General features: G+C 37.8%; 1 protein-coding gene across 3 annotated transcripts; it reads left to right on the forward strand.

Annotated features, from left to right (window-relative positions):
* The first annotated feature begins 10,033 nt into the window (after positions 1–10,033).
* Positions 10,034–18,079, forward strand: LOC131230712 (cold-responsive protein kinase 1-like). 3 transcript variants are annotated; one of them, XM_058226644.1, is made up of 8 exons: positions 10,034–10,052; positions 10,111–10,190; positions 11,348–11,472; positions 11,672–11,787; positions 13,464–13,674; positions 13,787–14,024; positions 16,401–16,551; positions 17,424–18,079. In XM_058226644.1, the coding sequence occupies exons 3-8, from the start codon at positions 11,400–11,402 to the stop codon at positions 17,769–17,771; spliced, it is 1,137 nt and encodes a 378-aa protein (XP_058082627.1). In that variant the 5' UTR covers positions 10,034–10,052; positions 10,111–10,190; positions 11,348–11,399; the 3' UTR covers positions 17,772–18,079. The 3 variants fall into 3 exon arrangements, with proteins under 3 accessions (XP_058082627.1, XP_058082628.1, XP_058082629.1); XM_058226645.1 differs by having other exon boundaries at positions 10,041–10,208; XM_058226646.1 differs by lacking the exons at positions 10,034–10,052; positions 10,111–10,190 and adding an exon at positions 10,292–10,636.
* Positions 18,080–19,631: the final 1,552 nt, after the last annotated feature.

Here is a 19,631-nt window from a genome sequence, read left to right on the forward strand (position 1 = left end):
TTGAGTTGTTGGGTCTTTCTGGTTCTTGGCATCATGGCCTACCATTGAGAAGCAGACGTGATGGACAGTGTGGATTTATCTACAACATGGTGGACCCCAAAGAGTTTGGGTATTTTAGCTGCGAAAAACAGGTGTTGTAGAGGGCTCTCATCGGCTTGCGGTGGGCGTTAATACCAGATAACCCATTTATCAAATGGGTCTGACCCATGGGCCTTTATACGGGCCTGAGCAAAGTACCACCGTAAAAATGGACTGGGCTCTATACCAACGCCAGCATGTGCGTATATCGCCGCTGGCAAAACACGTGCGCGAACGGATGCAGGCATGCGCGCACGTTAGCATGGCATTAGGTCGAGGCGATTCTGTTCATACAAGGGTAGCATACTCGCATGTGGGGCCCACATGGGTGCTCGTGAGAAATCCACTCCATCCATCTGTTTCTCAAGATCACAGGACAGGCAAAAAAATCAGGTAGATCCAAAATTCAGATGGGCCACACCACGGGAAGCAGTGAGAATGGAAATGTTGACCATTGAAACCTTCCTAGAGCCGAGCATGATGTTATGCCATCCAAACCGTTCATAAGGATATTAACGCTGGGATAAATTGTAGGAACAAATATCATCCAAATCCAAAACTTCTGTGGTTGCTACAAAGTTTCCGATGGTGGGTCTTCAATCCCCACTGAATCATGTGGCGGGTCCACCTGAGTTTTGGTTCTGCATGATTTATGAAGTCTCTCTCCTATTGTGAGCTTAAGAGACTGATGGATAGATTGGATTTCTCATGGCCGGCTTCGTGGACCCCACTTAGCTTCCGTGAGGGCTATTGGTTGAATTAACTGACTATTAAACAATTGAGAGCCAAAAAGGAAAATACAATTGAGAAAAGGGGCCTATTGAATTGAGTCGAGGCGTAACCTGAGTCAGTCGGCTTGAAATTGAATTTGCTCCCCTTGGACAGTATCTCAAGTGCAACAGGTTTCCAGAGCAATCGACCTCTGGGATATAATGACTATGACTCGGTTCCAGCAGTGCATTCATTGTACCCGGGCTCGAACCACTTGTAGTTTAATTTGAAAGTACTGAGTTAACTCAACAATAAACTCAGCAAAATTTTTAAACCAAAACCAGAAGAATAAAGAGAATTTTATAATATAAGAAAATGATTTTCGTGCTTTAGAAATTAGAGCGGAAGTCTTTATATAGACTCTAAAGTGGTGCATTAAGCACCCTTTAGAAAGGGTTGGGTCCGTTGGGTTTAAACTCAACAGGTGCGACCAACCGAAAAAGACACATCTTTTTAGTTTAAAACGAAAAGGTGCAAGTACGAATACACTCTCGCAAATAAAGCCTCACAAGTACTCATACACACATACCCACGTAAGTACACCCGCACCCGCGGGTTTATGTGGTCAATAGTATAGATTAGATCTATTGGCATAGCCCCCACATGCCCCCAGAATGGGGCTCAAGCCCCAAGGCAAAAAGCTTTTCTTATATATGAGATGTTTTACTTTGTTAAATCTGAAGTGGGACAAAACCTACAACTTAAAAACACCTAAAATTTCAAATTTAAACATAAATTTTGAAACAAAATACAACAACTCATGCTACGCTACACAAAGGAACTATGTTGGCCCACATGAAATTAATCCCTCAAGATTTGGGCCTGGAAGTTAACCCGATCAACAGCTCAGGTGGGCCATGGCACATCAAATAATTGGAATCTGTTTGTCTGTGGCACAACGATGGTTTTCTATTCCATCTAATCCACTCATCGGGTGCTAAAAACCCATATTAAAAAGTCTGCCAAATATCAGATTTGATCCAAAACTCAGGTGGCCACAACTTATGAACTTCCAAAATTTTAGTTGTAGTTTAATACTATTCTTTAAAATTTATAAATAGTTAGAATAGTTAAAAATTTTTGACAAAATAACTTTATAATAAATTCAACAAATAAATCAATAATCAACTTATTGATTTAAGCTATTTTGCAAAAATGATTTGAACCATCTAAATTAAAGACTAATGAATAAATGGATATAATTGTTGGTTAAAAATTAGTGAGATATTTGCATGGTAGTCCATAAAGTCTGTGGTGGACCTATTGCATGTTCCATATCTATACACGCACACACACATATACTCTTTAGTGGGCCCCCCAGAATGTCAACCGTGCCACCAGCCACCTTTGATCCGTCCACCCTACGGCATTGACAGCCATTTTCTTTAAGATTTAAACTTTTATTTTATTTTTATTTTTATTTATTTATTTATTTTGTATGTTGCCGGGAAGGTGATATTTTGGACATGCGGATTATACATTGCAGACATGCCAGGGTTTTCCTAGTATTCAAAACTAACTAAATGTGACAATAACTGTGGAAACTTTCAAATGTAATGTGGGGTCCACGGTGTTGTTTATACGACGTCCAAACCATTCATCAGGACATGAATGCATAGGTTATAGATGTGATTGCAGATTTCTCTCATGTGTATGTTCCTCCACGGCAGTTTTGTGTTGATATTATTGTTTGGATGTAGGGTGAAGATAATGAGATTCAATAATGCATGATTTATATTCAACTTAAACATCATGTGGAATTCAACTAAGTATTATGGGTGAGCCCCAATAATGTATAGTGCTTGATGGTGTATTATCCATTGTACTCCGCTGGATTGACTTCAGTGCCTCTCTCAATTTACGACTATGGACCCAACCTTTTACCCACCGTCTTTTCTAAACGCACTCTCTCAAACTTTACTTTTCCAAACTAAATCATTTGGTGCGACATACTATTTGCAGACGAAAATACCCTTGTATTAATGGGGCACCGCGAAACAACTAGCCACGGATTATAACCGTAGTATTGGAAAACATAAAGTTTAGCAAGGTAATCATGAAAACGAGGAAAACTTATAGCTACGGATTATAGCGGTAGCTACTGCCAGGCAACAGAAAATTCCACGAGGTCGAGGCTAGTTGAATATCATGTTTGCCTACTGCTACAGTTATAATTCGTGGCCATATATTTGCTTCATTGAATTTCAAGCTTGCTCTGTTAGATTTCATGTTTTCCAATAGCTACGGTTACAAGCCGCAGCTATGTGTTTTACGGTGCCATCTATGGAAAATTATTTTCGTCTGCAAATAATATATCCATACAGACTGGTCTAGCTTGGGAAAGTAAAGTTTGGGAGCGTGTAGAAAAGATGGTGGGTAAAAGGTGGGGTTTATAGTCATAAATTTCTCATATTCGATGTTGTTGAAGCTCTATGGATCCCCCCACGATGTATGTATTCCATGCACACCATCTATCTGTTTTGCCATCTTGTTTTAGGGCATGAGCTCATAAATGAGGCAAATCCAAACATTACATAAAACAATGGGAATAATGATGCCGACCACTGAAATATTTATAAGGTTCATGCTCTAAAATGAATTGGCAAAATGGATGGATAACAGGAGAAATATAATAGTGCTACAGGCAATCTATCCCTGCTTTTTTAATGGCAAATGGAAGCCAACCAAGCTGATCATTGACCATCCAATCTTCTTATTTAAAGCTTTAAAAAAAAAAAAAAGTTTAAACACACCCCCGCACACTCACTCTGTAGTGGAATTTCACCACCTATGGATACTCAAACCCTTGACCGGGTGTTAAAACTCCTGGGAGTCCACCACCGGGTATTGAAACTTCTTGTCTAAAGCTGTCCTTGCATAGGCAGAAGATTTTAGCACTTGCTACTCTTGTTTCATACTATAGAATGCTCTGAGTCTCAAAGTCAATTTCTTTAGGGCATAAAATAAATTTACGTTAATACATAGGAAGTGGATTGTGTCCTGCCCCACCAAGATGATAATCAGCCTAGGCTGGGTTCTGTGGATCCCACCATGATGTATAGATTTTATCTAGGTTATCTATCCATTTTGTTAGATCATTTTAGGATAGAAAAAAAAAAATGAGGCAAATCAAGGACTCATGTGGACTATACAGTGACTTTTCCCATCTCATCAGAGGGACCATTATTGCTCGGACAAAGCAGGGTTGGGCCAGCTCAGGCTTCACAAGATCAAGAAAGACATGGGGTAGCCTTCCTCACCTGTCGCCCCCCTGCTGCCCTTCATACAGCCTCTCCATCTCCCCATTCCCTGCTTCGGCCACCTGTTTTTCAACTGTCTCTGTTTTTGGGTATACGGTAGCCGGGGGCTGAACTCTATTTCTATTCATCGTGGCCTCGGCTGAATGACTGTACAATCACCTTCATCAATACAATACCAGTGGCAACTGTCCACCTTTCTTTTTTTAAAAAAAGAAAGTGGACTACACAGTAGGGATTGAATACCCACCGTTAAAATTTTCTTGGGAGTCACATAAGCTTTTGACCAACTTGATATTTGTGATATTTGTGTTTTCCCTTCATCCAAAAACTATGTATGATTTTATGGACGGGTTAGATGGCAAATAAAAATCATGGTGGCCCCTAGAAAGGTTTCAATGGTGGGTGTTATTATCATTGCTGTTTCTTATGGTGTGGTACACTTGAGCTTGATCTGCCTCATTTTTGGGTTCATACACTAAAATGATATGGAAAAATGAATGGACCGCATGTATGAAACACATCATGGTGGGCTACACAGAGTCACTACCTGGACGGATTGTTGCCCAGGCTGGGGCAGGAAGCAATCTGCTTCCTGATTCATAACTTAGTAATAGTAAAATGTATTAATTTTATTTTAATCTATTGACTAAGATTACAAGAAAGAGTAAGATTACAAGAAAGAGTGATAATGGTAACAAATTATATCTAAATCCCTCTTGAAATTAAAATAATCATAATAATATCTTTAAAAACTTGAATGTAACTATCCTTTCATTTATTAGGCCCTTTATTTTCCCAACACTATCTATGAGAAGAGGATTTTGTCCACCATCTTGAGTAGCACTGCAAGTGGGTCACATCATGTCAACTCCAGTCCATCAGTTATGGACCTAACTCCATTCCTTCCAAATCCGATTAAATGAGAAATCACCCAATTAATGGTTTAAAGTAAAACAGTGAGCGGTCCAAATTTTCTATTAAAATTGGATGATTATTATAATTTCTGGTAATGCTCCATCTATAGTTTGGTCAACAAAGTGGACGGTTTGAAAAGATGGCCGTAACATTTGAAAAATGGACTTGCATAGAAACCTTCGACCATTCTAGTATCTTTCACACAACGTTATACTTTTATATTATTCGTCCACGGTTACACATACCTACTGAACGGCTCCGATCACTCAAATTCATGAATATTTAAAGGACTATAGTTTCTCTTTTAGTACTTTGCAGACTACCCAGCTGGGCTTCAAAAAAAAAAATTTATTTTATATGTATTTTTTAAGGTAGCTAGATTTACTGGTTTATTTTTTAAAGAAATGACATATATCCTTCCCATTTATCTTCTGAGAAGTTAGTTATCTAATTTTAAGTGAGTTGGGATTGTTATATAGAGTGGGCGTTGATCTATTCTCGGTGCAGCTGGACTGAAAAAAGCGTTGACAAAAGTGAACATGGTCCATCAAATTCAAGTCTAACCCAGCAGTGGTAAATGGCCCTAATATTTTTGGATTGAAAAAAATTATTTAATATAAAGAGAAATTGTCATTCGAAGTGTGAACCATAAATCAATTATAACTTATGATCCACGTATTGTTATAGAATGCACTATCTATGAATTTTTACTATAACAGCTCATCCAAGGTTAACTACCCGTAAGTGAGTCATATCGGTTTGTTTCGTGAGAAAACATTTCCTTCCATTTTAAAATTATAATTTTAGAAAAAAGACTTATTATTTTTAATAAGTTTTAATTAAGACATATATCAAGTTTTAATTCAAACATATCACCTTCATTTTAAAGTTTTAGTATATGTATTTTTTTTAATGAATTGTTTTTAATCATGTCAGGAATTGTATATCTAGTTTAAATTAGAACTTTTTACTATGAGTAAAATTACTATTTTGGATGAATTCTAGTTTAGTTGACTTGGGACTTCTAATTAAGGTCTTGCTTTTTTTCTTTATGAATGATGTAATCAAAAAGTTTGAACATTATTAATTAATAAAAAAATTTTAAAAAAAATCTCATGAATTTAAGAATAACTTGTAGATTTAAAGTTTTAATTCACTAAATTTTCCTATTCACTTTTTCACTCTTCTCCAAGTAAGGAGTAATTATTATAATTTTACATTGTATTCTACTAATAATCTTTTATTTAAAGACAGGCTTTAGTGTAATCGTTATATTTTTATGACACTTAATTTGGCAATCCAAACAAACCTCATGGAATATGTGAAAACCTTTTAAGAACTCATCTTGTGTGATGCGTGCACATTCAATCAATCTGCCAGACATGTCAGCTCATGAAACCCTTGGGATAAAAATATCAGGCCCATGTAAAAATGAGGTGGGCCATAACAAAGTGGAGAGGATGCCCACCCTTGATTTTTGGTGGGGCTAAGTTACTTTTTATCGAAGTCAGATGAAGGGTCTACATGGCTCCCTGGATTTGAAATCCTCTTGATGTGTTTGGCACCCTGGATTCCCTGTAATTCCAAAGTAGTTTTTATACTTACAGGGGTTTGAATTTAATTATTAAATCAAATTTATTATCTCTAGTTAATATAAAAATGTAATGTTTGACATAGTAGTTGTAATAAGCCCGTTGAAATATATACTTTATCTGAAAATGATGAAATTCCAAGCCTTGGATGGGTCACAAGCACAAGATCACATCTGAATGATTAACCAATAATTTTTAACCATTGATTTACATGGACAATGTTTGGACAGCACAAATCATCATAATAAAGTGATTATAGTAATGCAATTAATAATCTGATTGTTTTAGTATAACTATAGTACGCCATATGCCCAATAAATTAATAGCCTAGTGACACATATGTTACACATGTAACTCTTGGAAGGATTGTATATGTAATTTGAGCTTTTACCTTGGATTTCAAACCCCCTTGGAAGTAAATTGATTGGTGTACCACACATCACTGATGTGAGTGCATGTCATGGGAAGACAAGCGATGCACCTCCGTTGCATGAATGGTTCAAAGGAGATCAAAGTTACATGGGCCCCACAATTATGTATTTATCATATTTATATAGGTAGTTTGGACAATGGTATTAAGTTGTATTAAATGGGATTACATTAGCAATCCCACTTTGAAATTAGAAATGGCATGTTTGGAAGGAGTTTGAGATGAGATTAAAATTAACTTTGTAGGCTTTGAAAAATAATCCTTGTGTCGGAAAGTGTGATATGGGATTACTAATCCCATGGATGATGGGTTTAATCCATATGCAATTCGATAGTAAATCTTAAGATTTATTTTTAATGCATACATTCGAATCATAGTATTAAAAAACATTGGATGTAATACCTTACACATGCATTTATTATAATTTATACAGCTCCATCCACCTTAATCCCACCTAATGTAGCTGGCCAACAGCCCTAAAATCTCTTGGATAAAAATTCTCAGGCTCCAATATAAGTGATGTGTGCATGACTCTCCAATCCGCTCATCATTTGATACCACGCACGTCACTTTGGTACTTAAAAAATGAGTACCCCAACCAAAACTCAGGTGGGTGGGCCACACCACAAGGAACAGTTGGGATGTGGACGTCCACCATTAAAAACTTTCCCGATGTTGCGTGAGGCCCACTCTTCTTTTTTCCATTTTAATACGCCATCCACTCCATCAAGGAGGTCCGAATCACATGAACACTCCCAAAACCCATGTGAGGTGTGGCCCACCTCAGTTTTGGATCGGCCTGATTTTTGGACACCAAGGAGAAATAAAGGTGGCATACATGATGGAAGGATAGGATTTCTTGCACACATCACAGTGGGCCCCAGACATGCGGTTGTAGTGTAAGCTTAACCTACAACGCTTTGTAGTGGTTTCCCTTATAAATGCAAGTGGGCGCACTTGGAATTTTGATCGGATTAGATGGTATACCAAAGAAAATCAGCTTCCAGAAAGTATGAATTATCACCCGCCCCCACTACAACCCACTTTTCTTTTTCTTGAGAAATGATTACCTGTCGGTGAAATCAGGACCGTCCATTGATCAGGATAAGCTCTTTTTTAACCGTCTATTCGCTGGAGATCATCAAATGGGTTAAGATTGAGGAGTGGTCAACGGTCTGACCAGTGCATAAAATGAAAAGCTGAGGATAGTATGCATGTCCTCAGGTGCTATGTGATGGTCCATTGGTTCTCCTCTCCCCAAGCATTTGCATAGTATCCGCCCGTTCATGTTGTGGGCCCCACCAGTGCATGTATCATGTCCTGACTCTTGATCTGGCCAATCCAATTATCAGGTGATCCACAGTCAATGTAGGCATTTGACCACCTGATGATTTGGATGGGCTTGAATTTTCATGGTCTAGGTACATGGTTTGTAGCTCAGGGCCCACCTGGCCTTTGTCTGAAGCGGATTGGGGGATGACTGGGGCCCACTGGGATGTATTTTTTTTATATCCATGCCGTCCATCCGTTTTTCCAGCTCATTTTAGGGCACCAGACTAAAAATGAAGAAGATCCAAAGTTCAAGTGGACCACACCACAGGAAAGAGTGGTGATTGAACGCCTTCCATTAAAAACTTCTTGTGGGCCACGAGATTTTTGGATCAAGCTGATATTTGTGTTTTATATTCAAAAGGTATGTTTGACGTTATCAACAAGTTGGATGGAGAATAAATGTTACGGTGGGCCCTTGGAAGGTTTCAACGGTGATGTCATTATCCCCACTGTTTCATGTGGTGTGGTCCACTTGAGTTTCAGAACTGCTCCATTTTTGGGCTAATGACCTAAATGATCTGAAAAAAATGGACGGACGGCATGGATATTAAACACATACATTACGGTGGGCCCAGAGTGCCCAACACCACCTAGCTAGGTGGTGTCGGGGTCCGCACCCAATCTGCTTCCTGTCCTTTCGCAACATTGCAAGCTAAAGCCTAAAGTCCGTCCCGTTACTCATATTTGACCAAGCCAGGTTTCGTTTCACCTACATCGCGACACATATTCACCAGCATGTATTGCCCTATTGGGCTCACGAGAATATAATATTGAATAATCCTGATCGTCCATCCTAAGTTTTCTTTTCTTAAGTATCCTATGGTCCTAATAATGCTTAAAGGATGATCCTGGTCATTGATTTTAACATTGAATTTTGCCCACTCATAATCTTCTTTTCAACGGTTCATATTCAAATAGAAATATCAGCGGCCCAAATCATCCCTTGAGTGAAATTTTCTTGTTGTGAACCATATTCTGTTGATGGATCATCTCTACGTGTGGGCCCTAATTGGACCACATATGTTAGTGATCCTGAATCGTGACGTATGAAAAACGAACTCGAGCGCGAGAGAACGGTCCCTTTCTCCGAAAATAGATGGTGGGAAACCAGGAGACGTATTGGTTGGTGCTCTGTGGGCCCTACTATAATGTATTTGTTTCATCCATTCCGTTCATCCATTTTAACAGATCATTTTATGGATTGATAAGAAGAATAATAGGGATATACGGCATGGTGGACAACACCACAGGAAAACAATAATGATTGGATATCCACCATTAAAATCCTCCTAAGGCCCACTGTACTTTTTATTTGACATCCAATCTGTTGATTGGGTCAGAAAGACCCAGATGAAGAGAAAAAATAAATATTAGCTTGATCCAAAACTTTTATGGCCCCCGAAACGTTTTTAATGGTCACCTTTCATTCAACACTGTTTCCTGTAATGTGGTCCACTTGAGATTTCGATATACCTTATTTTCTCTCTCACAACATAAATAATCATAAAAATAGATGGACGGAAACCAAGCCTACGACTCCTGAAGAGACGGAGACAGAGAAGAACAGAGCAGAGAGAGAGATAAGTACAGAGCAGAGAGAGAGAAGAAGAACAGAGAGAGACAGAGACAGAGGAGAACAAAGCAGAGAGAGAAGAAGAAGAAGAAGAAAAACAGAGAAGAAGAAGAACAGAGAGACAGAGAAGAAGGAGAAAAACAGAGAAGAAGAAGAAGAAGAAGAAGAAGACACACACACAGAGAGAGAGAAGGGAATTCGCTGCTGTTTTTGAATCGAAGAAGAGCATATTAGTGAGGGTAATCTTTTCTTCTAAGGTTCAAGGTTTCAATCTATTCATTTTAAAAAAAAATTAAATCTTCTTGTGAAATCTCTGGCTTTTAGCTTTCTTCTTCTACTACTACTACTTCTTCTTCTACTTGTTTTTAGATTGATTTTAATGGATGCTATTTCAAAACATGCGATTGGGAATCGACTATCTACACTTGTGACATAGAAGATTCACAAGAGATTTGATTTGAAGAGAGAAAATTTTAGTTAATGATATTATCCGGAAACTGCTCCCAGGAATTCATTACTTTCAATACAAACTTGCAAAACAGAATTATATGGCTTTCGGGTCTTTTACATAGATGAGAGATGCAGAGGTATTGGCACATGTTCCTGCGTGATCTTGGCCATTCATCAGTCTCTCCCTACTTTCTATTTTTCCAGGCCCAAAAAATCAGGCAGATCCATTGATCAGGTGGGCGACATTTCTACACTGCACGTGAACTGTTTGTCACTTTTTAACCATCCATTTCTTTTTCTCTACATGACTGGTCCACCTGATGAGTAGACATGCCCAACAAAAAGGACTAGATCTTGTTCATGTGTGGCCTACTGGCATTTGTGCCTGCAAGTATCCTCATCAGGGCTCAGAAATATACAGCCAAGCTATCTCTAACATTCCTCCTTTTGATTTTCTCATTAAAATAGGCCATTGACTCAGTTCAAATTAGTTATTGGCTAGTTCCAAATCCAAATGCTAGGGAAGCATTTCGCAAACTGTGATAAGAACGCAATGATAACAGCAGTATAATGCATTATCATTAATTTCTCATTTTGGGGGTTTTTTCTTCTTCTTTTTCTTTCCATGGTCACATTTCGCTCATCCTGTCATCTGCATTTTGTTGAATGTGCAATGGGTCGTGATTCTCATTTATTCAAGGAGTGTTTGGATCTTCCTTATGCGTCGGGGCATTAATGTCTCTTCCTTGGTGTATCTTGTTTTGATATTTCAATGAAATGATCTTTGCTTATCCAAAAGAAGCATTGTCTGTTTCTGTTGCAGAACTGTGGCTTTCTGTCAATTTGGTGGTTAGAAGTAGGAGAACATATTAAAGTAGATAAAAATCAAAATTTTCATAAAACCCATCTTTTGTTTCCTTATTTTTTTTCTGAATCTTGAATGCAGCATACTGAAAAGGGAAGACTGGAATTTCAGACGATTAAAATCAATACACCCCATGGACATGAGTCGTGGCTGCCTAAGTTCCTTCCTGGCATGGATAAAACGCCGTAACGAAGAAGACAGTGATGGTGAGTATTTCATTATACATCTGTTCCTCACCATTTCTTTAAATTCAATATTAAATTTTCCATAATGATGTATAGTCGTATTTTCTTATTGTTAATGTCATGAGAGCATCCTTTACATACACATGCATGGCAAACCTTTATTACTTTTCTTAATCTTGACCTCCTTTCTTGTCTTTCTTTCTTTTCTTACTTTGGATAGGATATTCGTCAGCCAAGAATATCAAGCTTTTCTCTTACGAAGAACTGAAAGCTGCAACGAAGAGTTTTCATGCTAGCAATAGGATAGGCAGAGGAGGATTTGGAACAGTCTACAAGGTATGCAGGAATATGCAAATGCTTCTTGCCTGTTTTAGTTATGTGAGAGTAATGAGCATTATGTTTTTCTCTAGAGGTGGACTTCTATTGCACATGGATGAGCATGCATTTCACCTTTTACGATTTCTCTTTTTCTTTTTCTTTTTCTCTCTTTGCATTACTCAGATCATAGTTTTCTCCATCAATAGAAATTTGAATTATGGTCATATTTCAAATAAGAGGATGAGGAATCTGAAATTATATATGCATTTTTTTCTCTTTCTTTTTGGCTGTGATCAGCTAAATCTATAATACTAAGGCTTTCTCGGGTACTTCGGTAGGCCAGTTGATAGCTGTTTTAGCATATTGCTTCTCTTTCAATGTCAAAATGAAATAGGTATAGCTGCAAACTGGTTAATATTTCCCCAGAGCCTGATACAAATTGCTTTGCAAGATATGTGAAGCTCCTTTATCTGGCCTTATATTTCATTAGGCCCAAGCATTTTATTCTAAATGTCCTGACAATTTGTTTCCCGAATCAGTTCAGTCGCTGATACCCTCAATCACTATTTCGAGTTTTCGCCTCTAAAATAGTTTTAGTCATACTATCGATAGATCAGATTTAACTTCATATCTTCTTCAAATTTTCATTGGAACGTGCCCTCTGAATGCGGATTTCTTCAAACCATCATTTTACTCCTTTGAATTCAGATAGAACTCATGGACACACATGAACAATGAAGAGATATTCTTTGGAATGCTTGAAAGATTATTGTTTAACATCATAGAAATTTTACCGGCTATCCTTTTCTTTCTTTTTTTTTGTTCACAATCATAGAATCTTCTTTGAATACTTTTATTGATGTACTGGCATAGACCTCAGTTAACGGACCTTTCAATCATATTTTAAAGATTGAAGCTTCCTAATACTTAGAAACAAATCAATGGAGACCACGAAACCTCTCATTTGTTGTGCTTGAAAGTTTAAGAAGACGACTAATGCTAAGAAATGATAATAAAAAGGGAAAAAAGGGATGGAAAACTGTGAGATTGATTGTTTGGATTATCGGATATATGAGTTTGGTACCCTTAATAGCATGAGTTAGGATGATTCATGCTTGCTCTTTTAAAAAGAACCTACCCAAGACATTGATTTTGTCCAAGGAGTTCTTCATCTTCAAATTTCTTGTGATTCATACAGAAACATGTAGTTTCCAAGCATTTCATTTCAAAATACAAAGCAATTTCTTGTTGATTTAGTAAATGAAGTTAGTTAGCTGTTAAACATGCCGATCAATTTGGTTAATAAACATGAAACACCCTCTCCCTTGTATGAATTTGCTTCTCAGGAGAAAATACCCAAATTCCCAACCTTTTCATTTTTCCTTCTTCTGATATATGCTTCTTCTCAAAAAAATACAGAAAACAAAATTAAAAAGATGCATGCGCGAAAGCATTGCTGAATGGTTATGAAGACAATATAAAATACAAAAGAGTTCAAGATAATGCCTGTTCCATCTAACAGCTTTAATGTCCACTTGAGTATCTTAGGGAAGTTCTTTGCTAAAATTTCCATTTCTTTCTACATCTCGCTAATTATTAGTCATGTAAATACGATACTTTTTTATCCCTATTTTACATGATCAAAGGCACTCTGTACTTATTAATTATATTTTCTATGTTTTTCTATTTCTCAGGGGACCCTTAAGAATGGAACCGAAATTGCCGTGAAGGTGCTCTCTGCTGAATCAAAGCAAGGGATTCATGAATTTTTGACTGAGATAGATATGATTACAAGTGTTAAGCATCCAAACCTTGTTGAGCTAATAGGGTGCTGTGTTCAAGGAGGTAATCGGATTTTGGTCTACGAGTATGTGGAAAACAGCAGCCTTGATCGTGCATTACTAGGTAAAAACATTATGCAATGACCCAAATGTTCATGACAAGTTAATAAATTCTCAATATTAGTTGTTTGTGCCAGCATGCTATATAATATAGCTATTGTTCTTTTCACTTGCAGGTTCGAATATTAAAAGTATTAGACTAGATTGGGTGAGCAGGTCGGCCATTTGTGTAGGCACGGCCAAGGGTCTTGCATTCCTTCACGAAGAGCTTGAGCCACATATCGTGCACAGAGACATCAAAGCCAGTAACATTCTTCTCGACAGGAACCTTGTCCCAAAAATCGGGGACTTTGGTTTGGCTAAGCTCTTCCCAGATAATGTTAGTCACCTGAGTACACGTGTAGCTGGAACAGCGTAAGTAGTCTTTCATATTTGTAGAAACTTACATCTTTTAATTATGATTTTTTTTTTCTTCGAAAGATCATATTGAATAGTGATCTTCCTTGCTTTCATGGAACATTGGAAATGGACAGCCCTTACTAGGGATATACCACAATTCAGTGTTGGGACTCCATGGAAGCAAACCCTGAATTCGGATCACACGAGATTAAGCAAACGTAAATAAAGCAATCACAAGTGCACACGAATTTTTACGTGAAAAAACCCTTGCGGGAAAAACCATGGCACAAAGGGATAACGAATCACTATGAAAGAAAAAGTACAAGAGATGGAATCACTTACAATGTCGGAAAACCCTCATTTTCCCTAAAAACGATTAGCCCTTGATTAGCATACCATGTATATATATATATATATATATATATATATATATATATATATATATATATATATATATATATATATATATATATATATATTGTTGCACCCAGAATATGAAACAATTCGCGCAATTACGCAAAATTGCACACTCCATCGATCTAAGGATCGATCAATCGAGATCGATCGAGCACAGCCTCAATTGATTGAGCTCCCATATTCAAGCGATCGAACATGCTCAAAACTGTCCAGAGAGTGTTTACAAATAATTTCTTAATATCATCAATCGATCAAGTTGAGACTTCAATCAATCAAGACTGTCCAAAATTGTCCAGAGACCAATTTGTATAATTCGAGGTTGGCTCAATTGATCAACCAGGGCGGCCAATCGATCGAACTCCTTTTACATGTATAGATTTAAGACATCTCATAACATTCAATTCTTTTAGAAGTAAGAATTTCTACCTACCATACTAACCCATAATTTGGTAACATACATGCATGCTATTCGCATCTTTAGTTAGGTACAAGGTTCTAAATTAGTCAATCAGGAATTGGATCGTTCACCACCGATACTGGCTCATACAATGTATTGTTCTTGGACAATACTGGTATCTATTGGGCAATGCATACTGGTTTTGGACAATGCTTTAAACCTTGGTTAGGTATATGTCAACATATTTTGATGTTGCCCCTCCCAAGGGGCAACCATTTGGCAAGTTATTGCAACTAGAGTCAGTTAACTTGTCGACGCTTGCATACAGACATAAATAAATACATATATGTAAACATATGTATGTATGTCTCTACATATATGTATATATGTACATGCATGCACGTATGGAAATTCTTTACTTGAAACATGTAGGTTATATGGTTAATTATTCTTATCTTTGAGAGAAAAATGGTCTTGGAGCAGCTGAACCCCTGTATTGTATCTTTACAAACAACATATACATGTGAGCATGCAGGGTAAACTAGGAAGTAGCCATCCTTTTCTCAGTTGAGCAAGCTTATAAATGTGATTGACCTCATTGGATACCTTTTACGTATCACTTTCGTGTATGTAGTGCAGAATTTTGTTAGCATAGCTCGCTATTTATTTCTATCTAGTTGTTGATCCCCTTTCACATGGTGATCCAGGCTGCTCATCTAGTGAGCTTCGCAATGGATAGACCACATGGAAAATTTCCATTTGATCAGACATCCTCATTTTCCATGCAGATATCAGTCCACATTTTAACACATCATTGAAGTATGGACTGCTAGTGAGATTTGGCATGACTGTGGGACCGAATAGATGAACAATCTGGATGAGGACATGACGAGGTACGAGAGACAATCAACAATGGGAAAAAGCAACAAGAATGAGCAAAAACTTACTAGATGCTATCTTATTTACAGGAAATTAAATGTTGGTTGGTACAATAAGGGGTTGTGTGAGGGAGTCATTTCCATCTAAGTGATTAAATATCAAATGGGTCACTCTAATTTACCCCTGCTTGGCCACAAGCATATGCATTCTTAGATGTAAATCAGAGAGTTCCTATAAGAGACCAACCTTTTGATATTGGGAGTAAGCATCTAAAGGGCCCGATTGGATGCACTTCCTAAGGAGGGTTTCAAGGAGTTGGCATTTTAGCACCTATTTTGTCCAGCAGGAGATGAGATGGGGGTTTGCGAATTGAGTCCAAACCCACAACAACAACCGCTGTTTGGATCAAAACGGCGTTTTTACCCCAAAAGCCCCTTTGGAGGGTGCTTCCAAATGGACCTTAAGTTTAACAAAATCTTATATAAAAGAACATTTTAGCTTCTTATGCTGTGAATGGGCAATTCCTTTCCTAACTTGAGCTGGTCTATGTTATTAATTTTCACTTAATTATAAATTTAAATTTCAAATAATGTCATTGTGATCATATATTTATCCTAGATTGAGGTTTGCATTCTCTCTATTTCCAATTTTTTTATACAACCCACATCCAACCCTTTATTTTTTGCTGTTATGTGCAGTGGTTATCTTGCACCAGAGTACGCAATGCTCGGTCAGTTAACTAAAAAGGCAGACATATACAGCTTTGGGGTCCTCATGCTTGAAATAGTTAGTGGCAGAAGTAGTGCAAAATCAAACTGGTCAGGGATACAGAAATTTCTCTTGGAATGGGTTAGTTCTCCCTCTAATTCCCGTGGACTTTTTTCATTAGTACCAAAAATCTATAGTGGTGCTGCGGCTGTGTGTTTTGTCCTTTCTGCTGTTAACATTTGTTCGATCTTCGGAGGAATTGAAATTGATTCAAGCCAGACAACGGTCATGATCGTTTCTTTCTTTATGATCTTGTTTTCTTTGAGTATTCTAGATGTGTTGTTCACATCTCCTTTCATGAATCTCTCTGTTTCTTTTTTGAAATATTCAGTTCTTTCCTTTGTCCCTTTCTGTTCCTTCAAGTGATTGAAATATCCAATCTGAGTGAAGGAAATGAACAACTCTGGTAGGTCGTTTTAGTAATTACAAACACTCCTTTCACACCCTCCCCTGGGCCAGTCGAAAACCTTTGTTATCCTCATAAGAAGTCAAGGCCACTTCTTCTTTTTTCCTCCCCTACTCTCTCCCAACTACTCTCCTATTTTTCTTGCTCTTTTTTATCTTTCCTCCTTTAATATCAGAAGTACCATGTTTTCTCTTCAATGGTCTTCTACCAGCTTTTCATTGACTCAGCTGGGTTGCACTAGGAAATCTGGAGACTGATTTCTGGGTCTAGTTCAAATTTTCGAAGAAGGCCTCTGACAAACCAAGTTTTAAGAAAAAATTATAGTGACTGGTTTTGTTCAAACTGGTAAGCTTATTACACAGTTCCAATGAAGAGATAGGAATCCAACTTAATTAAGAGTCCCAAAGACATTGAAAATTTTGAATTACAATGCAGCATCTTCTAATATAGTTCGTCATGATTTTTGTAATTTTCTTTTCCAATCCAACAACAGCATTGCCCTCAATGTCTAATGCCCATCTTGTAACTTTCATGGTTTCACTTACAGGCATGGCAGCTCTATGAAGAAGGGAGACTGCTAGAGCTGGTGGATTCACAGCTAGAACATTGCCCAGAAGAGGAAGCCCTCAGATTCATTAAAATAGCCCTCTTCTGCACCCAAGCAGCAGCCAAGCGACGGCCTTCAATGACCCAAGTTGTAGCCATGCTTACAAAACACACCAAACTCAACGACAAGTTGCTGACACCACCAGGCATCATCCAGGACTTGGTGGGGACTGGCAGGTGCTCAAAAGCCACGAATTCCAGCAATTCTCAGAACTCATCAACTGTCGAATTGAATGGCCCACCCTTCACTTCTTCGCCTATAAGTGTCACACAGATGAATCCTAGATGATCCTCTACTAGAAAGAAGAGTGTTAGATAACAGAACTTTGAAGGTTGAGATCAGACCAAAACCATTCTGTAGAAGGATCAATGTACTTTCACTGGAACTTGGATTCTCCTTGGGCCTTTGCTTGTATGCATGCTGTTTCATCTTTCATCTTCAAAATAAATGGAGTTTGTTGTAGAGATGTTTGTTACAACTTGTCATTGTGGCAGCAACTGCCTTTGGAGATTTTTTTTGGTCATCGCCATTCATAGTTAGATTAAGATGTGAAAGATGTTGTAGATAAGCAAAAATAAATGCAAGCATTAATAATCCTTGTATTGGTTGTGAGAAAAGACTGGTTTGAATATGGATCTACTCCTGTTAACCATAGTTCCAAAACTTGCTCACTCGACTGTAAACTCAGCCAGGTAGATTTGGCGAAATTGCTGGGAAACTCAGTATTGTGCCTGAATCAATGTCGCGGTTGACTCGAGATGACTCAGCGTGACTTGAATTGAGTCACTCAGTTTCTGAGATGGGATTGTATTAAAAATAAGATAAGGTGGGGGAGGATAATTTGAACCCTCACCTTGATCAACCAAAAACGCCCTTAAATAGTGAGTTATGTGCATTTCTATTGGTTACATTTTCTATTGCTAATATTAAAGTTAACTATTTTACTAATATGTACACTTTAAAATAATTAAATAAGTCAAGTCAGGTCGAGTCTTGAGTCAACCTGAATCGGCTGGACATCGAGTGAAGTCTTTAAGTCTACAGGATTTTGAACAATGCTGCTAACATATTTTAGTTCATTGCCACATCCTATCCTACACTTGATTTGAATGAAATTTAGAAAAAAGTCATGTTCCTTGATCATTTTTTATTTTTATTTTTGAAAGGCAACGAAGATTCATTAAAAAGAAAAGGAAGAAAACAGACCGCTGAGATAGCAAACTGAGAACTGCCAAAAACCAAGAAAAACAAACCAAAACACAAAGCAAAACATAGCCCAGCAACAGAGAACACAAAAACATAGCGGAACTACGTCAAACTGAGGTGGATGCCAGTAAGAAGAGAAATGTGGCTGATGTTTGTGGAATTGCAGGCCCAATCAGAGAGGAAATGCTGAATTCTCTTGATCACATAGACGACAGAATGGGACTCGTCTCTGAAACAACAGCAATTTCTTTCTTCCCATATGGCCCACCAAGCGGCAAGAAGAGTGGTTCTCCACGCCGCGGATCTGTTCTTTCCCAGGGAGACTCCGTGCCAGGCCGCAAGGACGCTATTTGTGGATTTAGGGAAGGACCAGGAAATGTCGAATCATTGATGAGAAATTATATTTGATATGAGGATATGCATAGCATACTCAGGTTCTCAGTTTGGGTGTTAAACGACGCCAATGGACTGTTGATCAAAATCAATGGACCATGCCCCAAAGACATATCTTGGTACCTTGAATTCCTTTGGGTAGATAAAATGGGGCTTGAAACTAAACTATGTATTCAATGGAAAAGGAGGCCAAATATTGAATGGCTATTTATCTTCCCTACAAAGGAGATCCACAGTCAAGGCTCATGAGATAAAAGATGTAGAGACAAGTGAACCATGGGACCTACCTGTACAAGCTGAAACCTGAGGATCCATTCCTCCCTTTATTCCCTTTGCCCAATTATCTATAATTGGCATAACAATCATACAATATTTTGGCACAACTACAATTTCTAGCATTCACCATAAAAATGGTAGTTTTATAGTGTGAAAATGTAATAACACAATTTACTTTACCTACAAGTGTATTTGACTCCCGATTTACATGCAATAATTCCTGTTTAAACAAACACCTGAAAATGATAATGATGGCTCATTTACTTTGCATTT

The sequence above is a fragment of the Magnolia sinica genome, chromosome 17, assembly GCF_029962835.1.
Source record: "Magnolia sinica isolate HGM2019 chromosome 17, MsV1, whole genome shotgun sequence".
NCBI lineage: Eukaryota > Viridiplantae > Streptophyta > Magnoliopsida > Magnoliales > Magnoliaceae > Magnolia > Magnolia sinica.